General features: G+C 43.4%; 1 protein-coding gene across 3 annotated transcripts in view; it reads left to right on the top strand.

Annotated features, from left to right (window-relative positions):
- The window catches only part of ARHGAP22 (Rho GTPase activating protein 22), a 44,631-nt gene extending 26,120 nt beyond the window's left edge, over positions 1-18,511 (top strand). For all 3 annotated transcript variants that reach the window (XM_066620899.1, XM_066620898.1, XM_066620900.1), the window contains 6 exons: positions 899-1,106; positions 11,042-11,174; positions 12,051-12,124; positions 13,363-13,484; positions 16,451-17,321; positions 18,283-18,511. In XM_066620899.1, the coding sequence (XP_066476996.1) occupies positions 899-1,106; positions 11,042-11,174; positions 12,051-12,124; positions 13,363-13,484; positions 16,451-17,321; positions 18,283-18,511 (1,637 nt within the window). The remainder of the gene's footprint in view (positions 1-898; positions 1,107-11,041; positions 11,175-12,050; positions 12,125-13,362; positions 13,485-16,450; positions 17,322-18,282) is intronic.
- Positions 18,512-18,848: the final 337 nt, after the last annotated feature.

The following is an 18,848-nucleotide window of genomic DNA, read 5'->3' as shown; positions in this document are numbered from 1 at the left end:
GCTGCCTATTGACCCAATGTCAATGCAAGAGCCAGTCAGGTTTGAGTGATGATTAGTATTCAGGCTTTTTTGTGGCTGTCTCTTTTTGCCATACTCTGCGTAATGGGACCAGAAAGTTTAGCAAGCGGACTCTTGTTAAGCAAATGTTTGTGACAGCAATGGAGCATGCCAGATCTTATCCCCTCCTTTCTAAACCTCCCTGCCTCCCTGGACATACCAAAATAGGTTTTACCATATGTCATAGAAGACCCACTGGTGATTAGGCAGCCTACCAGAAGGTAAGTACAAAATATTTTTACAAAAATATTGTCCACCGCAGGTTGCAATGTGTACCTTTTTGGTGGGTCGCGTCAGTGCGGATGGTGAGGGATAGAATTGGGGCCTGTGTCAATGAAGTCTTCTCTCTGATTCCACAGGCAACCTCCTGCAAGATCTTCTTTTCTCTTCCTCCTGGAGCACAGTCAGTGATTCAGCTACTTCAGTGGCTTTGATTTATTAGGAGAGCCATCTCCGCAACATGTGAAGTGTGACAAATTTTGCACCTAAAAGAAAACTGGCTAGACAGATGTTTAACGAAGATATTAGGAAAGAGGCACTCTTCAGTGCCACAGCTGTTTCTTTTGTATCAGACTGCTGTGGTGGGATTAGGTTGGGAGGCGGAGGTACATGCAATCTGTGGCTCTGCCATTATTCCTCTAAAAGCATTGTGTACCCACACCAAGTGATGCTGGTGCCCTAAACAACATGTAGGATGTTCCAGGGCCAAAGTGGATTCACCTGCAACATCTCCCTCTATTTAATGCTGCATGATTCACTTCCCCTTCTCCCACTGCAGAGTTCTTCCCACCTCTAGATTGTGGGTAATCGAAGATAATGCTTTGGCTTCTCCCATTGGCAGGTGTCTTTGGGCAACGTTTGGAAGACACAGTCCAATACGAAAAGAAGTATGGGCAGCACCAGGCTCCACTTCTGGTGGAGCAGTGTGTTGATTTTATTCGCCAGCGTGGCCTCACTGAGGAAGGACTCTTCCGCATGCCTGGACAAGCCAACCTGGTGAAAGACCTGCAGAATTCCTTTGACTGTGGGGAGAAGCCTCTCTTTGACAGGTGAGCTGAGATCTTTTACGTGAGCTCTTGGGAAAGGTGCTTAACCCTTCAAGTGTCTTGGCTGGGGGAGCCCATCTTACCTTTTTATCCAGGCTTCAAAACATTGCCACTTTTTATCAGGAAAACCAGATGTGTGTGCCTTAACATTTCCCTGTGCAGTGGGAGAGAATGTGGCTGTGGATCTCAAGTCCAGCTGACCACCTCTGTCTCTCAGCTGCTGTGCCAAGCAGGTCTCCAGGTGTGCCTTATCATAGCAGATGTGGGAGAAGGGAAAACCAGGGAGCAAATGTATGTGAATTGCCATGGCTGCATTTTCCTGACTGCACTGGGAGATTTAAAGGTGCAAATAGCAGCCACATGGGCAGGCACAATCTGAATATGAACTGTGGCAGGATTTGAGGAAAAACCAGCATATATATAACAAACTTAGGGTCCAATCCTATGCAACTTTCTGGAGCCAATGCAGCTGTGCCAACAGAACATGTACTGCATCCTGCAGTGTGGGGGGGGGGGCAGTAATGGAAGCCTCCACAAGGTAAGGGACCATTTGTTCCCTTACATCAAGGAGGAGGAGGGGAGGAGGTCTGGTCTAGAGGGTAGAGCCTCCATTAACCCGAAGACAACATCTGAAGGTCGCCGGTTCAAGGCCACTGGCAGTTCTGTGAATGGTGAGACCTTAAAGCAGCTGACAAGCTGAGCTGTCCACTCTTGCTCTTTGGTGTGAGCGAAGAAGCATCTTGGCTGCCCTTCAAGTGAGAGATGAAGGAGCTGCTTGTCAGCCAGCGTGGGAGGCAACTGGGGGCCAGAAGTGATACCAGACTGTGAAAGATCCATCTGAAATGTTGTGTGGTTCTTGAAAAATAGAACCTTTTTGTTATTGTAAAAAATCCCCTTGGGGGTTTAGAGATAGCTTGCCTATGTGAACCACCTTGAATAAAGTCAGAGGAGTAATCCGATGACCAGAAAGGGAGTATATAAATACCAGTATTATTATTATTATTATTGAATCAGGGTTGCATTGCAGCTGCATCGGTGCTGGAAAGTTGGGTAGGATTGAGCCATTATACATTAATACAGGTTGTGCCTCATTATCCACTGGAGTTCTGTTCCTGAACCCTCACTGGATTTAAAAAAAAAAAAAAAGTGGATACCAAACCAAAGGAAAAATAGCTTTAAAGAGGATCCAGGTTTCTTGCTCCTCTATTGTCATCCCAGAATGCATTTTTATAGACACTATATCACATTCCGTCATTAGATGGGATGAATAATGGAATCTAGTGGAATGAAATTAAAATTATTTAACAGCACAAAGGTAGGAAATTGGATTTTGGTGCTTTTTTCTTTGATGCAAGACACTTAAAGGTGGTCCTCGGTATCAGTGGTGAGTCAAATCGGTGGATATCAAAGTCCCACCTGTTTGTAGTTTGGCCCAAATAGAGTTGAGACTCCTAAAAATCTTTTTGTATGGTTTATTTAATTTATTTAATTGTTGGGGTGACCCAGTGAAGATCCAGTTGGCTTTGGACCCCCTAATACTTGGCTTTGGTTCCCATTTAAGCCTCACTGATGACGTGTTGAGTACTTTGGAGAAGTTGCTGTCTCTCAGTTTTAGTTGCCCATCTGTAACATGGGAATAGTTTCACAAGCTGCCTCGCAAGATTGTTGCAAGCAGCAGTAAAGGAGCTGTCCCTCACCATGCCCTGAGGCAAAGGTCCACCTCCCCGCTTACCCAGTGTTGTGGAGCCTTGCGTGACACCAGGGCCAACTGAGAAAGCATCCTTAAGCTTCCCCGCATTCTTAAACAGTCCTTCTGGGAAACCAGAAGTACTGCTTAAGATTGCATCAGAAGCCTCCCCGCATGGTCTGAAGCGCCACGTGGATTCAGTGCTTGGGGCATTTGCCCCCCTCCAGGTCCACCACTGGCAAGCAGGAACAGAATATTTGCATGTTCAAAGCATGGTTTAATAGCTCCCCGCACACACGCATGCCATTGGCGTCAACCATGTATGACTCAGGACAGTACAGCATATTTCTGGAATGGAACTTGTGGTTGTGCCTTCACATAGAACAGAAGCTCAGCCAAGGGTTTATTAGAGGCATTCTTGCCATTCTTTCCTTTAGCTTCGCTAACTAAGTGCTGCCAGTATTTGCCCACAGTTTTTGCCGTGTCTCCTCTTCCCTGGCATAGCAGCCTGCTTAGTAAGGGATGTTGTGAGTTTCAGAGGGGAACATATGACTGTCTGCATATCGCTAGACTCACCTACCAACACCAAGTGCATTCAGAAAGGTCTTGTGGGTGGTAAACTGAACTTAGCCGTCATCTGTGAAACGTACGTGAGGCAAATGCTTTAAAGAACTCATATATTAGCTGCAATAGATAACAACATCAGTCAGAGTACCCCTTTCAACACAGATGCTTCTTTTCTCATTCCTGCGGGCTGGTTGCTTGGCTTTCTTTCCATTGGGTGTGCATTCCATGAGCAGTTGTGGCTCTCTGTTCCATATTTCTGTAATGTACACACAGTGGGGCGGGGGGGGGGAGATGTGTTGTTGTGGTGAAGAATGTGTTTTAAATTTGGAAACAAAAATCATAGGCAGCTGATGAGCTAACATGGAATCTTCAACTTTTATGGATATTAATTTTATGGCTGGATACTGCAAAGGGGTCATAGTACTTCTGGTGCATTCCTTCACCATTCCCAGTCGTATCAAGCTGCCAGGTGCCAGGCAGATTCTCACTTACCCTTTTCTAATAGCCACAGTTCCCTTCCCAGCAACAGTCAAAATTTGTCATGAACTCCTTAATCTTTTTCATGTGTAGCTGAGGAGAGGAAGGCTGGCCCATGATGTATATTGCTTTAAAGCCACTAGTCCCTGCATTCAAATAAGTGAGTGTCAGCGCTTAGAGAGACAACCTGATCAGATGATCCAGGGGGTGACCGCCTTGGTGAGGTTTTAAGGTGGCACAGTGCCAAGGTGGTAAAAATCTTTGTTCCCTCCCTTGTAATGGAAGCAACTGGTGAGAGGTACAGAGAACTCATTGTGTCTGCCTGTTCAAATGAACTTTGGGCTAGAATTGAGTGAATCCTATGTACTTATAATTGTCAAGTTTAAACTTTTAGAAATTTCCAATTACTGAAACCCTGAATTCATTGTCATTTTGGAAGTACTAATTTCAGGCCCATCCAGATTTTTGTTGCCAAAGGTTTAGCTTTCCCACAAGCAGACTCTTAACTGGAGAGCCTTAATAGACTCTTAACAGGACTTCAGAGATTGAGATCCAAGTGTTTCAAAGTTGTAATTTCAAATTTGAAATATTCTGATTCAAACTTTCTAGAATACATACTAGTTAAAAGTCACAAACATATCATGGCTGCTAAGGATTATAGTAGAGTGAAGGATAATTCCAGTTTGAGGTCATACAAAAACTGGCCCACTTCCTCCACCCCACCTGCACAATCTAAGAAATCCATGGAAGCTCCACAGCATATCTTAGAAATCTTTGCTTCTGGATGCTGCAGATATATGCATTCATTCAGTGGATCCTATTCAGCGCTTTCAAATATGAATATGTCCTTTGCTTTTGACAGAATGGGATGGCAGACCATTCATACACCCTTGGCTGGTTTACACAAATGTTCATGCATCTAGTTGCTCAATAATTTCCATGCTGATATAGAATGAATTGTTTAGAATATGACAGAAGGTCATGTTTGGGGTAATTGTCCCCACTAGTGAATCTGTGTTGGAAATAGAACCCACCAAATTTCTGTAGCATCTCTATGGGAGTTCCTGTTCCAGTCAATAGCTTTTCCAGTACTATTGCTTTATCATAAATTATTGCTAGGAACATCTGTTTAAGGTTAGGCTCAAAGGAACTGACCATTTCCGAACCATTTCATACTGCATCAACTGAAATGGAAATACCGTGGCTGTATTATCATTTACCAGTGCTTTCCACTCTCTTTTCATCTCCTTTGTTTGAAGTAGGTATAATTGTTCCAGTACAAAGAAGGAGATAAGATATTACGGGAGACAGTAATATCTGTGGCTGGGAGAGAGAGTGACTGTGCATCCATCACTGATGAAAGAAATAAATAAATGAAAGAAATGAAATAAAATAAATAAATAAAATAAATGAAATGATGAAAGAAATAAAGAAATAAACCTCTTCATAAATGACCTGGAGATAGGGTTGAGCAGTGAGGTGGCTAAGTTTGCAGACAACACCAAACTTTTCTGAGTGGTGAAGGCCAGATGTGATTGTGAGGAGCTCCAGAAGGATCTCTTCAAACTGACCGAATGGGCAGCAAAATGGCAGATGCGTTTCAATGTAAGTAAGTGTAAAGTCATGCACACAGGGGCAAAAAATCAAAACTTCACATATAGGCTAATGGGTTCTGAGCTATCTGTGACTGATCAGGAGAGAGATCTTGGGGTGGTGGTGGACAGGTTGATGAAAGTGTCGACCCAATGTGCGGCGGCAGTAAAGAAGGCCAGTTCTATGCTTGAGATCATTAGAAAAGGTATTGAGAACAAAACGGCTAATATTATAATGCCGTTGTACAAATCTATGGTAAGTCCGCACCTGGAGTATTGTGTCCAGTTCTGGTCGCCACATCTCACAAAGGATATAGTGGAAATGGAAAAGGTGCAAAAGAGGGCAACTAAGATGATTGCTGGGCTGGGGCACCTTCCTTATGAGGAAAGGCTACAGCGTTTGGGCCTCTTCAGCCTAGAAAAGAGGCACCTGAGGGGGGACATGATTGAGACATACAGAGTTATGCATGAGAAGGATAAAGTGGATAGAGAGATGCTCTTTACACTCTCACATAACACCAGAACCAGGGGACATCCACTAAAATTGAGTGTTGGGAGAGTTAGGACAGACAAAGGAAAATATTTCTTTACTCAGCGTATGGTTAGTCTGTGGAACCCCTTGCCACAGGAGGTGGTGACGGTATCTGGCCTGGATGCCTTTAAAAGGGGATTGGACAAGTTTCTGGAGGAAAAATCTATTACGGGGTACCAGCCATGATGTGTATGCGTAACCTCCTGATTTTAGAAATGGGCTATGTCAGAAGGCCAGATGCAAGGGCGGGCACCAGGATGAGGTTATCTGGTGTGCTCCCTGGGGCATTTGGTGGGCCGCTGTGAGATACAGGAAGCTGGACTAGATGGGCCTATGGCCTGATCCAGTGGGGCTGGCCTGGATGCCTTTAAAAGGGGATTGGAAAAATTTCTGGAGGAAAAATCCATTATGGGTTACAAGCCATGATGTGTATGTGCAACCTCCTGATTTTAGAAATGGGCTATGTCAGAATGCCAGTGCAAGGGAGGGCACCAGAATGCAGGTCTCTTGTTATCAGGTGTGCTCCCTGGGGCATTTGATGGGGCTGCTGTGAGATACAGGAAGCTGAATTAGATGGGCCTATGGCCTGATCCAGTGGGGCTGTTCTTATGTTCTTAAATGTTAGGAAGAACTGAGGCTTTGCTTTGGTAATGCTGTTGTGTTGGTCCCAACGCAACAGAGACAAAGAGATCCAAAACAGACCTCTTTAACTAAATCAGCTTCCATTGTCTTGTCCGTATGCAACAATTGCAGTGTGCAGAATAAAATAATGAATAGGGAATTGTGACTCTGACTCAGGATCTCTGACTCAGACTTGCATGTTATGTGGAGTTGCAGGATTCTTTTCTCAGCATATTTTTTTAACCCATAGTCACCTTAGATGGGCAGCATCCAAGCAGAAGAAAAGAATGTAGAGAAAAGAATGTAATGCTTGCTGTTCTGTTCCTTTTTTTAAACTCAAAATCATCCTTCACAAACTCTTTTCAACTGGGAGTGAGTAGGAAGCATACGGGAAAGGATTGGGGATCCCATATATCTATTTGAGATCTATTTGGGATATAAGGGCAGGAGGTCTGGTCCAGAGGTAGAGCCTCCATTTGCCTGAAGATAACATCCGAAGGTTACCACTTGAACCAGAATGGAACCAGACTGCTGGCACATAACATTAAAAAGGTGGCAGAGCAGCTTTTAAACTGATCCCTGGGGGAAGGCCGACAGGAGCCGAGGAGCATCCAGTTCGGGACTCCTCATTCCTATGGGATGAGGATGGGGAGGTTAGAGAACAACAAGACAAAGGCAGAGTAGGAGAAGAAATTGGGAAAGGTAGCATGATGGGATGTGATAGACGGTTTGGCACAATGAGAGGATGCGGGGACAAAGGAGCAAATAAGCAGCCCATTCTGGGGCATTCCGTGTACAAATGCTTTTATGCGAATGCCCGAAGTCTCCGAGCAAAGATGGGAGAACTGGAATGTCTGGTGACAAGGGAAAACATTGACATAGTGGGCATAACGGAAACCTGGTGGAATGCGGAGAATCAGTGGGATACTGCAATCCCTGGCTATGAACTCTACAGGAGGGACAGGCAGGGGCGTGTGGGAGGTGGGGTGGCCGTTTATGTTAAGGAAGGGATAGAATTCACCAAAGTAGAGATTGAAGGTGGGTCCGACTCCACCATAGAATCTCTGTGGGTTAAATTACCAGGCTTGTGCAGCGATGTAATACTGGGGGCGTGCTATCGTCCTCCAGACCAGAAATCGGATGGGGACCTTGAAATGAGGAAACAGATCAGGGAGGTGACAAGGAGGGACAGGGTTGTAATCATGGGGGACTTCAATTATCCTCATATAGACTGGGTCAATTTGTGTTCTGGTCACGATAAGGAGACCGGATTTCTTGACGTGCTAAATGACTGTGGCTTAGAACAGCTAGTCACGGAGCCCACCAGAGGGCAGGTGACTCTGGATTTAATATTGTGCGGTACACAGGACCTGGTTAGAGATGTAAATGTTACTGAGCCATTGGGGAACAGTGATCATGCTGCGATCCGTTTTGACATGCACGTTGGGGGAAGAATACCTGGCAAATCTCTAACAAAAACCCTTGACTTCCGACAGGCGGACTTCCCTCAAATGAGGAGGCTGGTTAGAAGGAGGTTGAAAGGGAGGGTAAAAAGAGTCCAATCTCTCCAGAGTGCATGGAGGCTGCTTAAAACAACAGTAATAGAGGCCCAGCAGAGGTGTATACCGCAAAGAAAGAAGGGCTCCACTAAATCCAGGAGGGTGCCCGCATGGCTAACGAGCCAAGTTAGAGAGGCTGTGAAGGGCAAGGAAGCTTCCTTCCGTAAATGGAAGTCTTGCCCTAATGAGGAGAATAAAAAGGAACATAAACTGTGGCAAAAGAAATGTAAGAAGGTGATATGGGAGGCCAAGCAAGACTATGAGGAACACATGGCTAGCAGCATTAAGGGGAATAATAAAAGCTTCTTCAAATATGTTAGAAGCAGGAAACCCGCCAGAGAAGCGATTGGCCCTCTGGATGGTGAGGGAGGGAAAGGGGAGATAAAAGGAGACTTAGAGATGGCAGAGAAATTAAATGAGTTCTTTGCATCTGTCTTCACGGCAGAAGACCTCGGGCAGATACCGCTGCCCGAACAGCCCCTCCTGACCGAGGAGTTAAGTCAGATAGAGGTTAAAAGAGAAGATGTTTCAGACCTCATTGATAAATTAAAGATCACTAAGTCACCAGGCCCTGATGGCATCCACCCAAGAGTTATTAAGGAATTGAAAAATGAAGTTGCAGATCTCTTGACTAAGATATGCAACTTGTCCCTCAAAATGGCCACGGTGCCAGAAGATTGGAGGATAGCAAATGTCACGCCTATCTTTAAAAGGGGTAAGAGGGGGGGACCCGGGAAACTATAGGCCAGTCAGCCTAACATCTATACCGGGTAAGATGGTGGAATGCCTCATCAAAGATAGGATCTCAAAACACATAGACGAACAGGCCTTGCTTCTGATTCACATAGACGAATCAGCATGGCTTCTGTAAGGGTAAGTCTTTCCTCACAAACCTTATAGAAATCTTTGAAAAGGTCAACAGGCATGTGGATGTGGGAGAACCCGTGGACATTATATATCTGGACTTTCAGAAGGCGTTTGACACGGTCCCTCACCAAAGGCTACTGAAAAAACTCCACAGTCAGGGAATTAGAGGACAGGTCCTCTCATGGATTGAGAACTGGTTGGAGGCCAGGAAACAGAGAGTGGGTGTCAGTGGGCAATTTTCACAACGGAGAGAGGTGAAAAACGGTGTGCCCCAAGGATCTGTCCTGGGACTGGTGCTTTTCAACCTCTTCATAAATGAACTGGAGACAGGGTTGAGCAGTGAGGTTGCAAAGTTTGCAGACGACACCAAACTTTTGACACCAAAGTGGTGAAGACCAGAAGTGATTGTGAGGAGCTCCAGAAGGATCTCTCCAGACTGGTAGAATGTGCAGCAAAATGGCAGATGCGCTTCAATGTCAGTAAGTGTAAAGTCATGCACATTGGGGCAAAAAATCAAAACTTTAGATATAGGCTGATGGGTTCTGAGCTGTCTGTCTGTGACAGATCAGGAGAGAGATCTTGGGGTGGTGGTGGACAGGTCGATGAAAGTGTCGTCCCAATGTGCGGCGGCAGTGAAGAAGGCCAATTCTATGCTTGGGATCATTAGGAAGGGTATTGAGAACAAAACAGCTAATATTATAATGCCGTTGTACAAATCTATGGTAAGGCCACACCTGGAGTATTGTGTCCAGTTCTGGTCGCCACATCTCAAAAAAGACATAATGGAAATGGAAAAGGTGCAAAAGAGTGACTAAGATGATTACGGGGCTGGGGCACCTTCCTTATGAGGAAAGGCTATGGCGTTTGGGCCTCTTCAGCCTAGAAAATAGACGCCTGAGGGGGGACATGATTGAGACATACAAAATTATGCAGGGGATGGACAGAGTGGATAGGGAGATGCTCTTTACACTCTCACATAACACCAGAACCAGGGGACATCCACTAAAATTGAGTGTTGGGAGAGTTAGAACAGACAAAAGAAAATATTTCTTTACTCAGCGTGTGGTCGGTCTGTGGAACTCCTTGCCACAGGATGTGGTGATGGCGTCTAGCCTGGATGCCTTTAAAAGGGGATTGGACAAGTTTCTGGAGGAAAAATCCATTACGGGTTACAAGCCATGATGTGTATGTGCAACCTCCTGATTTTAGAAATGGGTTATGTCAAAATACCAGGTGCATGAGGTCTCTTGTTATCTGGTGTGCTCCCTGGGGCATTTGGTGGGCCACTGTGAGATACAGGAAGCTGGACTAGATGAGCCTATGGCCTGATCCAGTGGGGCTGTTCTTATGTTCTTATGCCAGTTTGAGGCTACCGGCACCGTGCGACCTTGAAGCAGCTGACAAGCTGAGCCGAGTTATTCCATCTGCTCTGAGCGTGGGAGGATGGAGGCCAGAATGTGTGACCAGATCAAGAAAGAAACACCTGAATGTTGTGGTTCTTGTAAGATAGAACATTCTTTCAAATTGTAAAAATCCCTACAGGGATTTAATAAGCCTGCCTATGTAAACCGCCTTGAATAAAGTCTTGAATAAAGACCAAGAAAGGCGGTATATAAATACCTGTATTATTATTATTATTATTAATTATTATTATTATTATTTCCCTTACTCATGAAAAAGCAGCTTGAAGAGGCTGGTCTTGAACAGCCTGGAGGGGAAAGGGCCAAGCATGCTCTTTTTGCCCTTCTTTCATTGAGGCGCCGTCTGCTCAAGCTGCTTTGCATTCCCACATTCAGAGGAAAGTGTCAGAGCTCTTCTCTGCGTAATGCGTAGTTTGAACCCAAGTTCATCCCACTGCTTTCTGTACATAACATGAACTCCTGGGAATGCTTTTAAAGGTGTTGTCATTCATTTTGTCTTAGACCAGGCCCAAGGCCCACCGGCCCAAGTCCTCCCATCATTGCAGAGTTTCTGGACAGGCTTTAATGCTTGTTCTTGAACCTCCTTTTTTTCCTTCCTTTCTTGTCTTGCTGCAGCAACACTGATGTTCACACAGTAGCCTCCCTCCTGAAACTTTACCTCCGAGAGCTACCAGAGCCTGTCATTCCTTTTGCCAGATATGAAGACTTCCTCTCCTGTGGGCAGCTGCTCTCCAAGGACAAAGGAGAGGTCGGTGAGCTCTTTCATACTTCACAGCGCATCTTGCAAACTGACAGAAAAGGCTCGTGCAGCCATTGATCACACCGAGGGTGGCTTGGTAATATTCTGAAGAGAAAAGATTTAGGATGTCTTGCATTGGCTACATAGCATTCATTATGTACAGTGAAAATATATGCCCCTTATTTACAACGCTAGTATAATGTTTGTCAATTAAAAAGGAGAATGAGTTCTGCCCCCCTGTTGCCTGACTCCTGTTTGTTTTTGTTCTTATTTTGGCTCACTTTTAATTATGTATACCTCAAAGCATGTTCCCAGCCTAGTGCTGGCTGAGTTCTGGCTCAAAAACATACTGGCTAAGTTCAGTCATCAAGCGTAACCAAGATTGAATCTTGCTTCTGAGCGACATCTCCCTGCCTTGGGCTCTCATGTGAGGGAAGGGTGGTTTGGGAGAGGAGCTTCGCCTCAGCTCTGCATGCCAAGATCCTATACCCTTCTTGGCATCGACCCACTCCCAGGAGTTTCCTCAGACTTACAGTAGAGAACAAAGGCTCTAACTATGCTAGAGATAATGCACTTGATTCATGTAGAATAAAACTAAAACCTAATTTTTATTTTACATGAATCAAGTGCATTATTTCTAGCATAGGTAACACAAAATGCTTATAAAACCTATTCCATATATTTCAATGTTTTTCAGGATTTCTTTTTCTTTTTTTAAACTAATTTAAGCAGAAATGTGCCCATATTGGTGGCATGCGTGTGGGAAAGAGAAAGAGAGAGATCAGATAGCTCTTGCTGAGGGCTCCTGCCTGTGTGCTTGGGTATATGTACATTGATAATTAGGATACGGCACCTACAATTCATACTGCTCCCCCCATGTCTCAGGGTACCCAGGAACTGGCAAAACAGGTGAAAAATCTTCCACAGGCCAACTACAACCTCCTGAAGTACATCTGCAAGTAAGTCCATGAATATTCCTGAATGAGACAAATTAGCCTGACCCACCTTTGCTTCTGTTGCAGGGCTTAGCCAAATGTTCTGTTTAGTGAATATTTTGGACTTGGGAAGAGGATGAAATGTCCCCTCACTCACTCGTTTAATTTTACATATAGTTTGGTCCTGATGCATGAGGTGTGAAGTTTTAGAATTAGTTAAACAGCTGTATTGGTCTTCCGAAGAAAATGTTGAATTTTGCAAAGGTTTATTGTACCCTGATTTATGGAGGATGCCACTCTGTCAAAGAGTTTCCTTGCTTATTTTGGACAGAGATGACACTAATTAAGAAAAAAATGTAGTTTTGTTAATTTTCCAACTTTTGAACCTCAAATATTGAAAATCTGACTTTTAAATTCAGACTTTTTGTACTGAATTTAACATTCTGTTGACACTGTTACATAGACATCACCTCCCCGAAAGGGTGAAATGCTAGGGATATCCTATCCTAGTCTCAGCTAGATATCACATGGGAAATGCATGAACAGTCCCAACAATTTTCTTTGTAAGTGGAATGCAAAGGTGGGGATCACTTGTCGCCTATTTCAGTGGAGGAAAGGTGGTAAACGTGGTATGGGTGAGGGAACTCTTTCCCTTCCTGAAGTTTGTTCAGAATCACTTCAGCTTTTCTCTCTGCACGGGGGAAAAATAACGGAGTGTTGTATCTTTTCCCTGAAGTGCAGCAAAATCAACCAGGGGAATATTGAGTGTAAAAACAGGAGAAAGGGGAAGCAGTCCCTTATACTCTCCTTTATTACTATTCTGCTCCTAATTGATGCCACTTTGCAAACACCCCCCCCCCCCCAAAAAAAAAAAAAATAGCTGTTCGAAGACTTTGCTTACCTCTTATAAATTCTAGCCTGGTTCTTAGTGAAGAAAGGCAAGACCAGTGCCAGCATCAGGTTGCTGGAGACTCTGGGGCAACGACCTTCACTGGCCACCCAGTGATGCCTCCCACCCCTATGTCAGATTGGGTGTTACCACTACCACTGGTACTGAGGATTCAAGGGTTGACCAGACTGTGTGGGCTTTCTGATTAATGTGGGCCCTTGGCCAACCTCTGATGCCACTCCTGCCAGGACTTCTAGTCATGACAGTAATGCTAATACCTCCAGGCTCTGACTTCTCCCCCATCGGGAGTAGTTGGTGAATAAATATCTTACTTTTCCATCTGCTTTTTTTCCTTTGGTGGGGGCTTTTCAAGATTTCTTGATGAAGTTCAGTCTTACTCCAACCTTAACAAGATGAGTGTTCAGAATCTCGCCACTGTGTTTGGGCCAAATATCCTCCGGCCCCACATAGAAGACCCGGTCACTATAATGGAAGGTAGGCTCTTTGTATTCTTAAGGGCACCAGTGCAAATGTTGGATATGTGTACAGTATAAGGAGACAATATTCAGGAGCTCCAGAATCTGGAAACTGCAGCTAATATGAGTGGCATGCTAGAGACTAGCAATCTGCAAAGGAGTAAGCTCACAAAGCTCACATGAAAAATGTGTTGCAGTGAATTACAATATTATTATTATTATTATTATTAACAGTATTTATATACCGCTTTTCAACTAAAAGTTCACAAAGCGGTTTACAGAGAAAAATCAAATAACTAGTGAATGTCTGTCAATAAGTCTGGGTAATCCCTTTCTGGAGAGATACAGGGAGAATTTGCTGGTGGTTAAACTTACAATGATGTTTGTTTACTCACATCAATTTAGCAGCTCCACGTCATTTTTTGCCATAAAGAGCAGTAGCAAGGGTGAATGTGATGATTTGAAGAATTCAGCTCTGCTGTCCTGTGACTCTCCACTGATCATATTATTTGCATGTTAGATAGGGGTCTTTGGAAACTGCAGTGATGGATCACCAGGCACCCAAAACAGAATCCAGGAGGTTCCTCTGGAAAGATCCATGTTTCTTTTAAAGAAAGAAAGAGCAACTTTCCAGAATGGGGGAGAGGCATTTTAAAACTAAAGGGGCTATCTAGGGATAGTCTGAAGGCAAAACTGAATTTTCAGTTATCTTGCAGTCAGTTAATGAAGGCAGGGCTTCCATAATATTTTTGCTTTTTATCAGGCATATAGAGTAGCAGGATTAAAGGAGGAGTTTATCTAAACAGATCATATGTGCTTGGAACAAGGAGATTCCAATAAGACAGACTTTGGTATTCTAAAGCGGCTTTAAATAAGCAGGTTTGTATCTGTCCTTGAATTAAAGCCAATTAAAGCTCTGTCTGGACTAAACTTAAGCAAAAAGTGAAACTGGAGTTATCTTCTCACACCTTATAATGAACACTGTAACAATAAATTATATTTTGGGATAGATTATCTGGGCAAAAACTATGCATCAGTGAGACTCCCCAATCTGGTAGTCAATGGACATGGCTTACCGATTCAACAGAACAAAAATCAAATTAAATCACTTGTGCAATTTTGGCTTTAATGAAAATCTGAAAGGAGGTTCAAACTAATTCATTGTAGTTCTAAGGGATTTGCTGAAAGGATCTATTGCAGTGGTTCTCAAACTTATTAGCACTGGGACCCACTTTTTAGAATGACAATCTATTGGGACCCACCAGAAGTGATGTCATTAACCTGGAAGTGATGTCATGGCTGGAAGTGACATAATCAAGCAGGAAAATTTTTACCACCCCATATGGCAAAATCAAATCAATCAATCAAGTAAACTAAAAATTTATAATAAGTGTAATCTTAAAAATGTATTTAAAATAAAGAAGAAACTTCCTAACCCTCCCAAGCAGTTGTTGATCTGTTTGAAAAAATCCCCAAATATCTCAATGGCTAAAATCAATGGCTGTCCACACTTACCGGGGAGTAAGCCCCATTAATTATCATGTTAAAAGCATATATATAGCAGCCTGTTAAAAGTACAGATCTCTAACATTTCCCCATATACAGTCACATGCCAGGGTATGATCAAGTCTAATATATTCAAAATAAAATATACATTGAAATGAATGGGGATCGACCTGAAATTGGTTCTTGACCCATCTAGTGGGTTCTAACCCACAGTTTGAGAAATGCTGATCTATTGGTTTCAGAAGAACACAATTCTCAGAAGACACAAGATGGAGATTTAGGGTTCCTAATTTCAAACAATAGTGGGATAATTGAGATATCACTTGTGGGCTGATTTCTGCTCATTTAAAGGAAGCATTTTAATGATACTGGATCCCACATAAGTTAAAACAAATATCTTAAATTTACTATGATAGATAATGGCGGTGTGAGAAAAGATCTTGCAGATTTAATGTATATCTCCTGGAATGTAGCAAGTGCGTTAGGACATTTTACAACTTGGTAGTGTTTTTTATATTGAATAAATGACAGGTGTTTTTTTTTTAATTCCTGCAGATTTTTGTTTGTTCTCTACTCTTACGTTAACTTTAAAATACTGTATGAAAAATGGATTTAGAGACAATAATTAATCACCATATAAATTGAGTTTTCTTCTGCAAAAAAAAATGTCTATTTCTCTATCTAAATAGTTTCTCACAATCATTGCTTTAACAGAGTGGTCAGGTTGCAGTGAATCAGTTCTTAGAAATACAATCACTGTTCACAATGTTTTAAAATGATACATTTAATGTTTGTGAGACCAGATACTTCCGTCTTCTTTGATTTGACTTAATGCGTAGATCTTTGTTCTTCTGTTTTAAGTATACGTAAATAAATTAATTATTTTAGAAAGTTTCCTTGACGTCTAATTTTCTGTATGCACAGAGCTTTTATACAGAGAAGCATTGAAACATGCAGTCTCCCACCTACTGTGAGGCAGCACAGGCAGAGACTTGTTTATTCTTAAGTAGGAAATAAATTTTTATTATATGGAAGAAATATAGGAACAACCTTAAAAAATGTGCTACTGGGCATGATGTGCTGGTTTTCACCTTTAAAGCTCTAAATGGTGTCCTGGAGTTTTTGGAACATTTAGAAGAAATTCTCACCTGGCAAACAGGTAAAGGGAATTTCTTTCAGAGAGCCCAGAAGGATTTTTCATACCAGGACACATCAGACTGTTTGGGATCTTTTTTAAAAACTGCATTATAAATCAAGATTTTTATCATCAGAACTGGGGGGGGGGTGTGTGTGTGATCAGCATAAAACATGCATATTCAGGCCTATGACATGTACTTTGCTGTTGTTGCAATCAAACCTAACCCACCAATGTTTTTATGTTTTTTTTTTGTTCCTGGTTTTGTCAGGAATGGAGCAGCTGAGATGAGCACTCTGAAAAGGTGGCTGGTTTTGTTAACCTGACTGTTGTTTTCCATACAGGTACTTCACTGGTTCAGCAGTTGATGACTGTTTTGATAAGTGAGCATGGACAGATCTTTGGTGCCTCTCCTGCTGAGAGCTCAGGAGTTCCATCTGAAGCCCACTGCCAGTGCCCGCACAGTGCAATGGACTGGATCTCAAAGGCTGGTAGGGAGGGGTACAAGTTAGAAAATGGCATCTCTAGCCCTGTTAGCATGCATTCAGAGGCATCCTCTTCCGCAGCTAAAGCCACCACTCAGGAGCGCAACAGCAAAAGAAATGTCAACCAGATACCTGCATCAAGCCCAAGCAAAAGAGGGCAGACTTTACCCACTTGGAAATACTCCTTTTGGCAGCAGGGGGTGAGATCACTTAGTCCCAAGCTAGGCAACTCTTCCTTGGATATCCCCAGCTTGCCATCAAATGGGAACTGGCTAATGAATGGATTGTATTCCCTTCAAGCCCACCAGAGGACATTTTCAGGAGGGCGGGTCAAAGGTTCATCCCAAAGACTCTCCACCTATGATAATGTCCCCACCTCCAGTCTCTCTCTCAGCGTTCCCAGCAGCGCTAGCACCTCCTGGTCAACCTCATCCTGCGAAATCTCTCTTCCTGGGGATTCTGTCAGTAGCTGTGCGGCCTGCAGGGCAAGTGACTCCTCTGCCTTGAGCTCTCTTCAGATGGAGTGGGTGACACATGGCTCCTTGCCGAAAAGTGAAGGCTATCTGGATCATAGCTTGGAAAGGTCAGAAACATGCTCTTCTGAGCACAGCAATCTGCCAGAGGCTTCCAAAGAGACTGCTCTCTACTCTGGTGCCCTGCAGGGTCTCGTTGCTGAGCTGAAGGCAACACTGAGCAAACAAAGAAATGAGTATGAGTCTAGTATCAAAAGGTAAGAGTTCTAGATGTCCAAGTGGCAAGACAAAAGCTCCTAAATGTAGTTGGTGCTCTTTTTTCCTTTGGGCTTTGGCCTCAGCTTGACCTGTCAGTAATGTAAGGAATTGGAGATTTAGGCCAGTGAAGGGGTCTTGTGTCAGCAAGACGGGCCATACAAAGTCTGGACAAGAACAGTACTCATTTCAAGCCAGAAAGAAAAATTAAAGCATTTCAACAAAAACCAGCTTCTGAAATTAGCCAAGACTTACTTGGAACTGGTTTTGTTTTGATCTTGAAGAGTCTGCTTTGTCAAAACCTCAGTCCTGAATGGTGTGCATTTGTAACATTGTGTGTCACACATCCACCCCAGTATCTAGAGCTTAGGCTTATAAGTACATTAAAATGGGAGGGAGGGGACTTGCCCAGTATCAGCTGGTGTGCAGGGTGTTAGTAATGTGGCTTGATCCTGGAGTAAGTTTGCTTCCTCTTCCTCCATCTCACATATCGTAGCAGTATTTGTCAGTCTTGACCCACAAAGATGACCCAATGAATCTTAGTAAAATAATGTATGAGTAGGATTGTTGACTGTTTTGAAGGTACAGTAAATAAAGAAAGGCTGACCAGGTTAAGGTTAAACACCATGGCTGTTCAGTGCTGTTGGGGACTCTGCTGCATTGCACACATAGATTGCCTTTCAAAATACCTTTCCACCATTAGCAGAATCTGCAGTGAACTGAGCCCAACTCCAGATTCTAGTCTACATGTGCATAAACTTGGGATATGTGTTACTCACACGTTTCCATACAGAAACTAAAATCCACCTACTTGCTGCTAAAATGCTGAACGGAGAGAGACCATAACTGTGGAGACACACACGATGGCTTTGCCATGCAGTTAGTGGCTGGTTGATATACCCGTAAAATTTTTGTTGTTGCATTTGCTGTGAAATTAATTTTATGCTGTCTCTTGACTTTAAGAATTGAAGAAACAAGCACAGAGCTGAGGAAGCAAGTGGCAAGACTGGAAGAAGAGCTGGATCAAGAGAAGAAAAAATATACAATGTTAGAAATTAAGCTGAGGAACTCTGAGCGGGCACGTGAAGATGCAGACAAGAGGAACCACCTCCTGCAACAAGAGATGGAGGATTTCTTTGCAACATTAGGGAATTTAACTGCAGAAAGGCAGGTGGCCAATGCCCCAAAGTAATAAAAACTGCAGGGCAAATCCCCTCTCCTGCCCCTTATCTTGTTCTAGAAAACAACTGGACTATGGGTAGAGGTGTTTCTTTCTAGTAAGATAGGATTACAGCCCATGTCTTACTAACAGTGGATTTACTTCTGAGTAAACAACACAATTTTTAAACACTTCTATGGGTCATTTTGTCCTAGTTCAGTGCTTCTCAAACTCCTACAAGCACTGTAGGAGCACTGTAAGTTGCTGAGGGGAAGGCAGCAATGTGATCCCCAGGATCACACTGCTGCCGGGGCCATGAGGGGAGTTTTTCACTTACCTGCAGCCAGCGCTGCAGTCCTAGGGGGTCTGG

The sequence above is a fragment of the Tiliqua scincoides genome, chromosome 3 (assembly GCF_035046505.1).
Source record: "Tiliqua scincoides isolate rTilSci1 chromosome 3, rTilSci1.hap2, whole genome shotgun sequence".
Classification (NCBI taxonomy): Eukaryota; Metazoa; Chordata; class Lepidosauria; order Squamata; family Scincidae; genus Tiliqua; species Tiliqua scincoides.
This window is presented reverse-complemented; position numbering and strand designations above follow the sequence as displayed.